General features: G+C 34.7%; 1 protein-coding gene across 1 annotated transcript in view; it reads left to right on the top strand.

Annotated features, from left to right (window-relative positions):
* kis (chromodomain helicase DNA binding protein kismet) overlaps positions 1-12,624 on the top strand; it is a 945,984-nt gene extending 933,360 nt beyond the window's left edge. The window contains exon 48 of the mRNA XM_090408660.1: positions 9,301-12,624. Coding sequence (XP_090264786.1) covers positions 9,301-10,518 — 1,218 coding nt within the window. The 3' untranslated portion in view covers positions 10,519-12,624. The remainder of the gene's footprint in view (positions 1-9,300) is intronic.
* Positions 12,625-14,855: the final 2,231 nt, after the last annotated feature.

The following is a 14,855-nucleotide window of genomic DNA, read 5'->3' as shown; positions in this document are numbered from 1 at the left end:
TTGCCTTTCGACCATTTAGAAAAATCTCCACCTTTCTCACTTCTCCTAAGGACAAGCTTCCACATCTTAATCATCCAGGTGTCTACCAGATTCCGTGCTCTTGTGGATTATCATATTTCGGACTAACGGGAAGATCTGCCTCTATTCGGCTAGAAGAACACCAATCTTATATTGAATACTTTAAACCTGAAAAGTCTGGACTTTCTGAACATGCCATCTTCACTAGACACAGAGTTCATTGGAGAAAGACAAGAGTTCTTCACAAAAGTCAGTTTCTCATGGAACGCCTTTATAAAGAAACATGTGAAACTCTACTTCATTCTCCTAACTTAAACAGATCCGACGACTTACGTCTGTCCCCTTTATGGGAGATAGTACTTTACAAATCAGCTAATCTTTCCTAACTTTTTATTGTATTAATTTTTTTTTTTTTTTTTTTTTTTTTTTTTAGGAAAGTTATTGACCTTTTTAGTTATCTTACACCAGCTACTTAGGTGGCGCTTTTTGGAATTGTCAGTTAGTGTTTAATTTTGAGCTTAATGTACTGAGGATGCCTGTGACACACAGGCGAAAATTATACTAATAAATAATCTTTCTACGTGAGTTTTTTCCGTTATTTATTGTGTACCAACAAATGTCCCTTATATATACTCTTTCCTGCAATCCCTCGCAGTAAAGTACTTCTCAAAATCGTCCTCACATCCAAATGAATTAGTCCAACAAGCAGCAAATTATGATGAATCGGAATTATGCAAATATAGACGACCTAAGGCCATTCTAGTTCCCTTTCAAGATCTATAACTCTATAACTTGCCCAACTCGGGCTGAGCACATAGCTCATAAATTTTTCTCTACACAGTAACCTTATCAGATAGCAGGGATTAAAAGCATTATACTTCACCCTTAAAGACAGTAACGTTCTGCGTTCTGCTTTGCAAAGTGTGGCTTCTGTGTCGACCCATTTCTGTATGCAAGTAACTTACTTCTCTAAAACCTTCAGTCACTCCAGAGATACTAATGAGCTTATAGACAAATAAGTCTTTGCAGCACCTTTGTGCAATGGGATTATCATGCATTTTTTTTTTTTTTTTTTTTTCAATTCTGCAGGATCTTTACATAGCTAAGACTCAAATGCTAAATTCATACTGATATCCCATCTGTCCCTATTGCCGAATTCTTATCTAGGCAAATAACTAAGAAATTAAATAAATTCTGTTAAATAAAGCAATTTTTTTCTCTTGCATATAAGATGATATCCAGGATTTTAAATGCCTTAAAGAGCAACAGATTCACATTAACCAATAATACAGAAAGTCACTACATAGGTAAAGTACATTAGATTAGCTCTTCAAAATTAAATATTTTAAAAAACACAACATGGATTGTTCTGCTTTTAAAATAAACTTGATCTGAGATATTCCTTTTCTCTTGATCTTCTCTTGAACATAGTGGATAGTTTTTCCTTTCCAAAGAATGGCTCTCCTGTATTTAATTTTGTTTAAAAAAATAAAAAAAAAAGGAGCAGGTGTACAAATATTATGGAATCTATTATTATTATTAAGGTGATTCATTAGTATTGTTGAAATAGTATTTGTTTCCATAGTGCTAGATTGCCAGATGAAAGACTGCTACCAAGTTCAGTTCTAGTCTCCAACTGGAATGGCCTGGAGAAGAGGAACTTCTTCCAGGCCGTTATTTGAACCAGTTCCCAAGTTAATTGATCTTTGCCACAAGTGGGTGTGATTTTGCCACACTCCATCTCCTCCAGATGGCTATGGAAATCATTGGACAGGTAAGCTGTCAGTCGCATCTTTTGGGCCACTATCTACCAAGAGATCTGATTGACAGCACACTGGTCCTCAAAAAGTTAGAACTGAAAGGCCTCTTCTACTCCCCTTTGAGAATAAAAGGCATTAGCAGATTTTTATTATTATTAATGTTGTTGTTGTTATATAGCTATTAATACTTTTGGATTTGGATATTTAATATTGTCATCATATCACTAATTATCATGTATCACAAGATGAGTTAGCCTTTTATACAATGTTCTTTCACTTATTTCCAAAGTAAATTATATTGACAAGAAATTATGTTCTTGTTCCTGTATCCAAGTGTAAGCAAAGTTTGCACATGAAGTATCTTCACGACCAGACTCCTTTACACAGTAATATGGGACTGTGAAAATGACTGGGCAAGCAATAACTGTGCAAAACGATTTTTTAGATTTTTGATTTTTTGTGCAAAACGATTTTAATAATCAATAGAAAATATAAAATGTAACTATTGTTATATACGCTTTTGTTATCTGCATTTTTTCATATATGCAATTTCATTTCTGTACATAAGGATTATCGCTGGTCCAATGTCATGGAAGATTCCAGGCATGCATCTAGTTTTCTGCCACATTGCTCGGTGTCCATTTCTGTCCTGACTGCTTTTTTGGTCTTTGCGGTATTATCTTTATAAATATGAAGGTCTGGTGAAAGATGAAAGCATCAGACACCTTTTGTTGTGGGTAGTGTTCAACAGCTATAAGAGTCGTTATGCATTCCACAATTTCAACATAACTGGTGAGACTGCTGCTGAAGAATTTCAATGATCTCTTCAAGGCAAAGATAGCAGAAGAAGGTTACATTCAAAGCAAGTGTTTAACCTAGATGAAACTGGCATGTTTTGGAAGCATGTGCCTAATTGTATCGAAGAGAAGATAGTGACTGGATTGAAAGCTGCCAAAGACTGCTGTTCATTGCTTTTGGGAGGCAATGCTTCTGGGGACTACAAAATAAGACCTCTTCCTTCTCATGATGTATCACTTAGAAACCTGTGGTCACTGAAGGGATTGTAGAGTGAGTAAGAAGGACTGGATAACATCACAGATTTTCAGTGAAAATATTTCAGGAGAGTTGCACTTATTAATCTCGAAAGTAAAAAACTACTTTAATAGTTATTTGTTTTGTTTTATATGTACTGATTATTTTTTTCACTGTTGTTATGCCTTTAATATGTACAAAAAATAGTTGCATTTTCAATTAAGTCAATCTTAAAAGATTGAAATCTCACAATGGGTAAGATTTCAGTCTCTATTGTAAACTCTATTATCTCATGTTATAAACCTCTCATTTTATGCATTTTCGATATACACAGTGATTCTCAAGAATGCAACCAATGTTTAGTACACTATAATTAAAAACGTTTGCAACATCGAGAATTAAAGTGTTTTATTTCTTTGTAAAAAATTATCAACACTAGTTTGAGTTAGCATCGAAGTTTGTACATTATGCATTTACTACTCACATTTATTCATATGGAGTTTCCTCCCTTTTCTCCCCTGTCCCTATTGGGGCGAGTTGAGCCCCCTCATGGGGGTTAAGTATTTATGGCTGTAGATCCATGTGTTCACGGGGCTGGTTTGCCTGCTTGCAGGATGAAAAACCCCAGATAAACTGGGGGGGGGCCTGCTGTCCACGCCCAAGACCAGCTAACTTGGCTATGGCTGAGGAAGATCCTTAAGCTCCTCATGTCTGCTACAGAATATCTCTGCTTCTACTTGTCAAGTGTAATTTACTTTGTAATTAAGTGGGGAAAAAAACTTCCTACAACTATCTCTATTCTGGAGTATAAGGTGATACACTCTTTTAATACTTGTATTTCGAAATATATGACTTCTGTGTTAATGTGGAAGTCATTTAATTCAGCCTTGGTATGGCTCACACTTGATGAGACCTCAATGAAGGTTGAATCCAGTCTGGGAAGTATGTTTTGCATTATGGGATAATAAGGTAACTGATGTGACATCAACAGCCTCTACATACTAGTAGCCTAGTTGTGAAGATGTTTCACACATAAAGGATTAAACAAGACTATAACTTCTTGTCAAATATAATTGGAGTTAGCCTGTCTCATGAAGTTTGCATGGTTGTTTTCCTCAGGGGGTTTTATCTCTGCAAATAAGCAAACTAACCATGTGAACACACTTTTAGGGAATGCAACAGAGAAATGGCAAGCCAATTGCATTTAAATACCTGGAAATTGCTAACCAATTCAAAGAAGAGAGCGAAAGAAAGAGTGTGTATGAGAGAGAGATCATTCCAGGCCTGCCATTATTTTGGTTTATTACTATGTTCTCAAGGATGCCAGAAGAAAAACTGATAGGTTGAATTATCATTGTTAACTACAGGATTTTTTTTTTTTTAAGCCAGTTCCCACATTAGTTGGCCTTTGATACAAACAAAAAGAGGTTCCTCCAAGAAAATCAGGTTTTTAGCTTCACAACTCATAAAAAATCACTTTTTTCAGACTATTTTGGCAATTTATCCAGGGCCTTGAACTCAGTAACTGGTAAGGAATGAGGGTGGAGAGAGCTGTTTACTGATTTCAAAAAGTTAGTTAAGCTAAAAGAGTTCTGCTTACTCCTTATGGAAAATAAAAATCCTTATAGAATTTAAAATAAATAAATCTTGTATTCCCAAGGAAGTATGCAGAACTCTTTTAGTCCTGATCTTCGAAAAGTCAGCAGACAGCTAGTCCATTACCTTCAACCATCTGGAATATCTGAGCTCAAAGCCATCATGAATTAACACTTTCAGGGAAGAAATTATAGCAAACAAGTGCTGATTGTCTGAAATAGTGTAATTTCTACAGTGATTTTTTGAGCTGTGGGTTTTCCAAGAGGTAAATCCCACTTGTCTAGGCCACAGATAGGCCTAGAAAAAAGTTCCTATAGTCGAGGATTAGAATCAAACTAATCTTTAGCAAGCAATCTTTCTTTGTGTAGTCTAGTGCTGTGGAAACAAACACTATTTCTGCAAGGCTGCATAGGCACCAGGGGTTTTATGTCTAGTACCACAAGTTGGTGGTGTTTCACTTAGAGATGATCTTCAGATGATTGGAGGAAATGTCAAACAGACCTACTAGGTGGCATTTCCTACAACTAGGAAAGTAATATCCTAGCATAAATTTGCACCCTAGCATCCACATCTTTGGCTGCAGACGATGTTCTTTTGTTTATGTTGAGCACTTGTCAGATCAAGACTTGCTATGGTCTCAAGTCTGTGCTTCTGCCAGATAGTAGACTATATTTGGATCCATTATCATTAGGTTATGAGAACTGAACTAGAGCATTTTGAACATTACCTATTCCTAGGCTTTATGACAAAACAAATGAACCACATTTGTCAGCTTGGCATCAGCAAATGTGGCTGTCCTTACTTTATGTGATTCAAATAAAAGCCCTGCATGTCCACAGTGGGAAAATTTGTATAATACCCATCGGACTGCCATACTTTCTTTTGGTTTGTGAATAATCGCATTATTACAAGTTCTGGATATCAGGATGATAATACTGTACTAAATATGCTATGACAGTGGTACAGCTACATACCATAGTGAACTTTTCTTGGTACAGATTCAGTATTCTCTCCCTCCCCTCCCTCTATATTCTAGCAGCTCTTTCAGATATATATACAGCAGGTTTGTAAAGACAGTTCAAAAATTGATCTCTTTAGCAGTGCATGCCTTCCTTGATAGCCTAATATATAATCATATCCTACCAGAATGTACTATCTATTCTGCTAAGCTGCATGCAGTTGAGGTTGTATTAAATTACATAAAATTAAATTCAAAGCTCTGTTCAGGTATAGGTCATCTAATGCTCTTTGAATGCAACATTTGTTCTGTTAGATAGGAATGCTCCATATGGATGATGTTAACCTGTGTTGCATCCCAAGCATGTTTTTGATTTTAAAAAAAAAAAAACAACTTCCTTGTGACATTCATTAACTAAGAGAATGGTTGGATCTCCTGATGATGTATCCATCATCAGGGTACATAACTACTGTACATCCTTCATCTTCTTTATGTTGAAGCATATCACCCTGTTCTGTTACTTTGACAGAAGCAGTTGTCTTTTATTTCTGCTCTAAAAATAGTTTCTTCTTAATCATATTTTTTCCATATGTTGGGAAGTTTAATATTACTCTCAACAGATTGCCATTCAGTATACATGTTAAAGAGGTTATGCAGTTTACTGGCATAAATATTCACAATATTACTGGCCCTGACATGACAGTATTTCTCCATGGCAGGTTTGCACTCCCACATGCCACTTTTTGCTGTGCCAGCTAAGGAATTTGCATACTCCATCGTCAGTCTCCCTACAGGTTCCTCTCTTGTGTATTATTGATATCCAGTCCTTTATGATTTACAATTATTGTGTCAAACATGGATTCTTAATTTTGGTGTTCAGTTTGCTATATACCATATTGGAATGGTGGGAAATGAGCCTGTAGATGTAACTGCTAGATCATGTCATGCTTTTTCTATGTACTTTTTGTCAGTCCTCTATATAGACAGTATACTGACTGTATACAGGCTATAAGATCAAGGCTAATTAATCAGTGGCACTCATCATAGAAAGAAACACTGACAAATAAACTGCATGAGATTAAGCATTTGCAGTCTAGTCAATGTAGAAGCAGAAGAGAGGAAGTCGTTTTTGCTAGGCTCTGTGAAGGTCAGTTATTTTACACGTTATATACTGAGGACTGATGATCTGCAATGTGTGAATAATCCAGCACTCCTTTTACCATATGCCTTACTCTGGTGGTGTGCCAGCACTTCATTCAAGAAAGGAATACGATTTTTACTAATCTGACTGAGCCACATACATTGAGGCAGATCTTTCCAGGCTTAGACAAATTGCATGAATTTTTTTTTTTTAAATCATTTATACACTCATTTGATCATAAATGCAATTTAGATATAGCATTACTCAGTTTTTTTTTAATTTGTTTTCTTGTTCATAACATTATTTAGTTATTTATATTTGACTACCTTGTTTACTGCTATAACCTTTGTAATAGTACAGTTTTCTCCTTTGTAATGTGATCTTTTTCAGTAATTCTTATACATCTCTATGTAATATTCCTTATTCCTATGTCTCACCATTTCATTAGTGCCTCCATAGCCCAGTCAGTAGACGAAGACCTTTGATTGGGAAGACCTGGGTTCGATTCCTGTCCAAGACGTGAAGAACCTTTATCTGGTCTTCTTCAACTAAATATGAGTTAGCCAGTCTCATATGGAGGTAGGGTTTTTTTCACCCGTTAACTCAGGGTTTTACATCCCCCAAAAACAGGCAAACCGGCCCCGTGAACACACATGGATCTACATTCATAAAATACATACTCAATCCTTCATTAGGAGGGCTCAACCTGTCTTTAAGGGATGGGGAGGAAAAGGGGAGAACACCATACAAGATAAATAACCATGCATACATACAACAAAATTAATAAAACTAGCATTAGAACTGGGTGTGGAGTGCATATTCAGTCTAGTTCATATTCAGACTAACTGGACATTTACTAATATTGACTTAACTATATGTTTGCCATTCCTCTTCCCCCATCATATCATGATGGGAAAATAGATTGCAGAATGCCAAATGCCATCCTTGGTAGAATTTCATTCCTTCTACTGCTGTCTTTTGGAACAGTCTTCATTCCTACTTCCCTAAAGAGTATAATTTACAGATCTTCAAAACCAACATTAAAGTTTCATCTCCCCCCCCCCAAAACTTGATTTTCAAAACCACAAAAGTCATTGGTGCAGTAAGCCAGAAGATTTATTTACACAGCCCTCATTGTATTAGCCATGACTCAAATATTTTCAATAGCTTGCCTACCAAACCACCAGTTTTCCTTTTACTAACTATGGCAGAATCCAGAATGCATAGCAGCCAAGAAAGCTCAAAACAGTGCTTGAGAGTATTGTGATTGATTATTGCCAAACATTAAGTACATGATTGTACCTGAGCATAATACATATGCCATCAAAATCAAAAAAGATTCTTTTTCTTTTATCCAGTTTACATCTCCCATTAGCAGATCAGCAAACACCAAAATGGTCTGGGATAAAATCCATGAAAAGGAGGATGGATATATCACCCATCCAGTTTTAATACTGAAACATAATGGAATTAAGCTGCTTACCCCAAAGCAGTAACAAATGCCTTTTAGAAGAGTTTAGCAAAACAGTCAATTCCGAACAGTCATAAACTGAATATTCTGAATTTCTGCCAAGCTACACAGACATTTGAAAATCGGATATTTTAGTGGCATCTGCTTCCAGATAACATAATATCTAATTGGGTTCAACTGGAATGTAGACTATACTGCTGAGCTGCATGCATTAAACCTAAATTCCGATATCAATTTTGTCCATTTTTTGAATGTTATTTCTTGCAATATGACATGCCCATTGGCATTTGGATTTTTAAATGGCTGTTAGTGTCTCTCACTCTGGTCTTGAACACCAATATTTTGCCACAAATATTAGTGTTCATGTTGACCTAAAACCAAAATTAGAATAAAAAATAGTCCCATTTTATAACAGAAACAAGGTTCTTAGGACTCATATTCGACATCCTGACATCCTGTGCACCTTAGCTTCCACCTCTTTGGGTACAGATAGATGTCATTGCTCTGTTTATATCAAGCACTTATCAGATTAGGATTATTGGTTCTAATCCACCATCAGGCTATCAGAAGAATGGCACTAGAGCATTTTGAACATCATTTCTTAGTCTCTACATTGAAGATAAATTAACCTCTGTCACTTTCATGTTGGTAGCTGTCCTTACTATATTTGACTAAAATAAAATTTCTATTAGACCATCCCACATGGCCAATTATATTTGTGCATGGTGGAAAAAAGTTGTACAGTACTTGTCAGACTGCTATACACCATTTGATTTGCAAATGCAAACATTACTGTCAGTTCTAAACCTTAAGAAAACAGTACCACATTGATGCTACTATATACACTTCCTTCTCGTCACCTTGCTGCATTCCGTTATGCAGGCAAGTCTGCCAGCAGCTCTTTGAAATACACAGAACATAATTCTCTGATTTTGTACTTGTCTATAAAAATAGTTCAAAATCAGTCTAGAGTGGTCCACTGCTGTCTTTCCAGAGACATGATATACTGTACTGTATTTACTCAAATATAACTTGCTCTCACTTATATCTCACACCCCTGATTTTACTTCATGAAAAAAAAGAAATTAAATTTACCAGTTTTGACTTGGTTCATTGTAGTCCCAGATGTTGATGCACCATAAAAAAATCAAAACAGCTGCTAATTGCTGACTATTAAGCTTAACAGTCAAGTAATATATGCTTTGTTTATATGATAGTTTATTTCTAATATCATATGCAATTATTATATGATGAATTTACACCATATAAAAGCATTTGTTAAATTTCAATTAAAGCATATAATTTTTTTTTTCTTGATTTCTAGGGTAAACTTCCAGACAGTTTACAAAAACGAATAGTTACTCCTTCAGAAAAGAGAGGAAGACGTACAGCAGCATCTCTATTGGCTAGTGCCCATCAGGGTATTGTTTCTCCTTCAACAACTATGGCCTTTCCAACTTCATCTAGTATCAGCCCACTTAGCTTTGCTAACACAGGAATGCTGACAGGATTTCCAGGAATGAAATTTTTTATGGATTCACCCAAATGCAGTACAGCAGCTACAAGTACAACTTCTGCAGCATCAGCAAGTACATCCACTCCCCCTCTCTTTCTACCATTTGGGGGTTTAGCAAGTATGGGCTTAACAAATCCCTTATTTGGGTTTCCTGGCTTCAATTTTCAGGGTCTTCAAGGTGCATCATCTCTAGGAAATTCATCAGGAATCTCTTCTAGAAAAGAACTTGAGAAAGATGGAGACAAAAATAAAAGTACAGATAAATCTTGTGATACGGGTGCAGCACGGAGTAAGTGCAGTATGCCATCATCTGGTGGAAGTAGTTTGGGCACCTCAAGTAATAGCATCAATGCTTCCACTTCCCTATCCTCAGCTACCTCACTCCCTTTTCTCTATCCAGCCCCAGGGCTTTTGTATAATCCTTTAGGATTGGGTGGCTTCACATTGCCACCAAACTTACCAGCATCATTTGCATCATTAACTCAGAGTAGTCTTGTAAATGGTTTAGGTGGTATTGGTTCATCTTTAGCCACATCAGTACCTACATCATCAAGTTCTTTGTTGACTGCAACAACAGCAAGCATAACAGGTAATATTCAGACTACAACAACACCCTCATTGAGCTCTAAAGTAACATGTGTTACAGATAACAGGAGTCTACCATCACATAATCTCTTAGAAGGACAAGATTCGGATGATGAGAGTTTAAAGTCTCTTATGGGTAATCATGATGATGATGAGGAAGAGGAGGAAGATGGAAAGTTAGATATTTCTGACAATCTTGATAAAGATGATAGTGACAAAGAATGTATCTTAAAAGATAAAGTTGAAAAAGATGCAAGATTCACTTCTCTACAGACTAATAATCGAACATCAAACAAAACTGTAGAAAGTGAGGTGGGTAATACTCCTGTTGTCAGTGTAGCTAATTTTAGGCATAGTGTACAATTGCAAGGTACAAAACTTAAAACTTTAAGTGATGATCCTACCTCAGACAGTACAGACACCGAAGGAAAATTATCGTAGTGAAGATTTTATCTGTGTTATTTAAACTGATAGATTGTGCAGAATGCGATATATCTCTGCACATGAAAATGTAATTTATGTGGCTCTCTGCGCTTGTGATTACTTTTAATTTCTTTTGGTAGCTACAGAGTGTTCTTTATATTAAAAATGCATTAAATCTGTAGTATCAAACAAAAGTTAATCAGGTTTGCAGAACCTAAAATAATTTTGTAAAAATTATTATTATTATTATTTTGGTTAAACACCTGAATAGTACATAACATGTGAATATTAAAGGCCTCACCTCTGTGGAATGCTTTTGATGGCCAAGTAATGAGTAAGGGTTAAATTAAGTTTGTGCAGTGAAAAGCATTACGTTAATTCCAGATTGCTAACATGTCTAATTTTTTAATTATCATGCTCAAGCTTTAATAGTCAAGCTTTTGTAAGGGAGGGGATTTAAAAAGAAAGAAAAGAAACAGAAAATATTAAAAAAAAAAAAAAAAATGGGGTAAAACATTCCCAAATAAGGCATGGGGTGTTCTGCAACTTGTACTTAACATTATAGAGGCTCATAGTGAGTTTCATATTTATGAATGGTAATAATGCTGCCAGTTGGTAGTAATTTTTTGCAGTTCCGTAATTCTGGCCTTGTGTACATACCATCTATTTTGAAACAGGCAGCTTATTTATTTTAATACAGGAAGGAAGGCAACTAAGAACTACATCACCAGTGTTGTCTGTTCCATTTTTTCTAAAACTCAGGCAGTTTGTAGCTGTGCTCATAAAGCCAGCTGGTGCTTGTATTGAGAAAGCGCGCGCATGTGTGTGTGTGTGTGTGTGTGTGTGTGTGTGCGCGCGTGCGTGCATGTATACATGTTTGAGAGAGAGAGAGCGTGTTTGGAACATGAGTTGTATACTCTGTCATCATGCAAGCCGATTACAAAATCTGACATCTGTAAAATGTGTTCATGTCAGCTTTAAATGACCATTCGAACATCTAGAGATTTAGATTCATTCATTGGCATATGTAGTTGTATGGTTGGTTTTTTATATGATGTTTACTTATGGTTGAATTTGCTTGACACATTCTGTGTATCATTAGTACATCATTCCTACTCATTTTCTCATGACAAATAATTTGTAGAAAAATTGAACATATTTACTTCTTGTATATTGTATTGTGCATGTACTTTAGCCATCATGTGAAATGTACATTATGCAGATGTGAAAAATCATGGAACATGATTTCTGCTAGCATCTTGTGTATTTATATTCTTGTTTATATAATGGTTTTGTCCAAGGAATAGGAATGAGAATTTTAATATTTCGATCGGTCTCATTACTTGTTTCATTTGATATCAGAAAGCAAAGGGCAAAAATGCATTTTAAAATTTAATCATGTGCGGTAATGTAAGTTAAAAGGTCAGTGCATATTCAAAACGTTTTTTTTTTATTATTATTATTTTATTTTAAAGAACAAATGATCATGGTTTTGGTATTATTACATAAGATTCAAAAGTATGGTTGGGTGTATCATGTCACATGGTGGTTTAATCCCATTATGGAATAAATGACCCACATATAAGAGCTCTTCCAGTCTTTCAGGTCAGGAAACAATGATACCAATGAAAAAAAATAATAATAAAACTAGTAAATAAAAAAATAAAAAAAAAGTAGAGTTCTTCCTCAACAGTGCCTTCAGCTCTCCTTTTGTTAACTGTTTATTGTGGCAAATTGTCTCATGTCACCTGGGAGTTATGCAAAATACTTGGGACAGTATTGTCCACTTAATACATTTTGCTAATAGTTTGGCAAAAATGTCCCACAAAGTAGTGATTATTAAGTAGAAAAAAAAAATGTAAAATGTGATTCCAGAGGGTAGAGAGGCCATCGTGAGTTTACTGAAATAGGACTTGTGCCTTCTGCCTTCTGCATACCTCCGAATCCATATTCCCTTTTTCATCTCCCTCATATGTGAACTCATCTCCCTGGCCACTATGTTTGAATGGTTCAGCACAATACTTGTGTATATGGAGGGATTAAACCTGAGTGTATTTGCAATGCTTGATAATATAGTGTTTGTACAAGTGTATTAAATACTTAAATTAAAAAAGAAAAAACTACTGTCTTCACAATGTGTTTTTTTTTTTTTTTTTTTTTTTTAATTTTGAGAAACAAAGTTATCAGTTACGCCTAAACAAGATTACACATTGTATTTACACAAAACATAACAGTTAGATATAATTTAATTTGTTCTTAAAAAATGATTTTATGAAGTTAGGGTATCAGATGCATTATCAGCACAGGCATGTAATAAAAAATTAAACCGCCACTTGCTTATATTGTTGTAAATTTTTATTCTGCAGATAGTAAAATTTTCATAAATTATCAAAGTTGGTATCTTGTTTTCATTTAGTATTGTACTATATATAGGGGTTTATTAAATATAATACCTGCTTCATTGCATATTTTTCCATTGAGAAAAAAATGTACTAATTTAACTGGAAAACAGCAGTTTGATTATTTTTTTTTATTATTACAACTACATTATTGATGACCATTATTTGTTTACAGAAGCGTAAATTTAAGGTACATAAAAATGAACATCTAATTTTTGATTTTAAATATGATTAATTCATGTTATTACATATTGGAAACTTCTGTTTCATAGACACTGGCAGTACTTTGTGAAAATGTACATATTTTATATTAGCCTGAGTGCTATAATATATATATATAGTTTTATGAAGAATTGAATGACTAGAACCGAGAATTCTAGTCATTCAATTCTTCATAAAACTATGTATGTTAACCGAGTTAATGATCATTCTGTCATATATATATATATATATATATATATATATAATACTAACAAAAGACCAGAGTAACTTCTAATGAAGAAGAAAACAGAGGATTCATCACGCTTCCATACATTAGCTCTATTTCCATAAAATACAAAAATACTTAAGGAATATAAAATCAAAGTTCATCTTCTTTAAACCCCCTTAAGAATTGCCTTAAAATCCTTTATAAGTCTTATTCATTATAATAACAAGTTACCATTTCAGGGATTCCCTAAATTAGCTTTGCCTCTTATTATTAAGAAGAGTCAAGTGATGCCCTTGCTTTTCTCTAAAACTTTCATTTCATGTATATATGGTTGGTATACATAAGAGTATAGTAGCATTAGTTTGTCTTGTATGAATTAATTACATCAAAATATTAAATGCAGCCAACAATAAACCAGTGTAGAAAATGTCTGCTGAAGTCCAGCCATGAGTGAATTTCAGAATTGGAGATGGGAAAAAAAGAATAAAGAGGTTATCGGGTATGCTTTAAAATCCTGAAATATCAAAAAAGCAGCTAGAAGAGGTGATCTCTGATCATTATACTAATGTAAAAAAATTTTTTAAAAAAACGGAGCTGAATATGAGAATTATGGAATATTCTTGCTGGGTGTGTCGAACATAATTTGTTCTAGAGCAGTGGTTCTCAAACTTTTTCTGTGGTACACTTATTAATGCAAATTTCTGTTACAGGGCATCTGTGTTCCTGCTACACAACCATAACCAATCATGTTAGTCCAAACAGTCCACAATACCTGATGACATAATCAGTGTCATATTACTGATGGTCAATTGATAGAGTTTAGTTTAGCATTTGCAGCAAAATAAACCAATGTTACATAAATATTAGACTGGCAAAAGTTTTTATACAAATAGGCAAAAGCACACTGTAATTTGGGGGGAAATATTTTTTCTATCAAAATTTGGCAGCACACATCTGCTCTCTCATGCCACTGTTTGAGAAGAACTTCTAGAGTACAAATGGGAAGGGGAAAAAATGAAAACAAAAAGCCAGGTTCCAACCAAATGAGTTGAATGTTGCTTCTTTGAACTTTATTACAACTAAAAGACTGTGGTTGAATCTCAGGATAGTTTTTTTGAAAGCATTTAGCTAGGAGAGGATTCTGTTTTTCAGATTAACCTCTACAATAGCTTACTGGAGTGTCATGATAAAGACCATGGTGCATTTCTAGAGCAGAGTTTCGAAATCTAATCCTCATACATTAAATTAACACTCTATTTCGTCATCATCATCAAATTCGTGTACTTTTTAGGAGTATATAGGATATTATTATAGTACTACATAAAGAACTTACATCATTACTAACTTCCTATCAATAATTTTCCTCCAAATCAATCTGTCAAGACTCCAACATTATCAGATCTTAGATTTCTGTCTTCTAAAGCACTTTTTACTGTATCAGTCCACCTATATCTTGGTTTTTCTCTGGATCTTTTTCCTGCCAACCTGGAAGAACACATTTGTTTTGCTAATCTTTCCTCTCCCAT

This window comes from Typopeltis vanoorti, chromosome 18 (genome assembly GCF_054136105.1).
Source record: "Typopeltis vanoorti isolate ZY-2024b chromosome 18, IOZ_Tvanoo_1.0, whole genome shotgun sequence".
Classification (NCBI taxonomy): domain Eukaryota; kingdom Metazoa; phylum Arthropoda; class Arachnida; order Uropygi; family Thelyphonidae; genus Typopeltis; species Typopeltis vanoorti.
The sequence above is the reverse complement of the archived record's forward strand: the minus strand, read 5'-3'. Positions and strand labels throughout refer to the sequence as shown.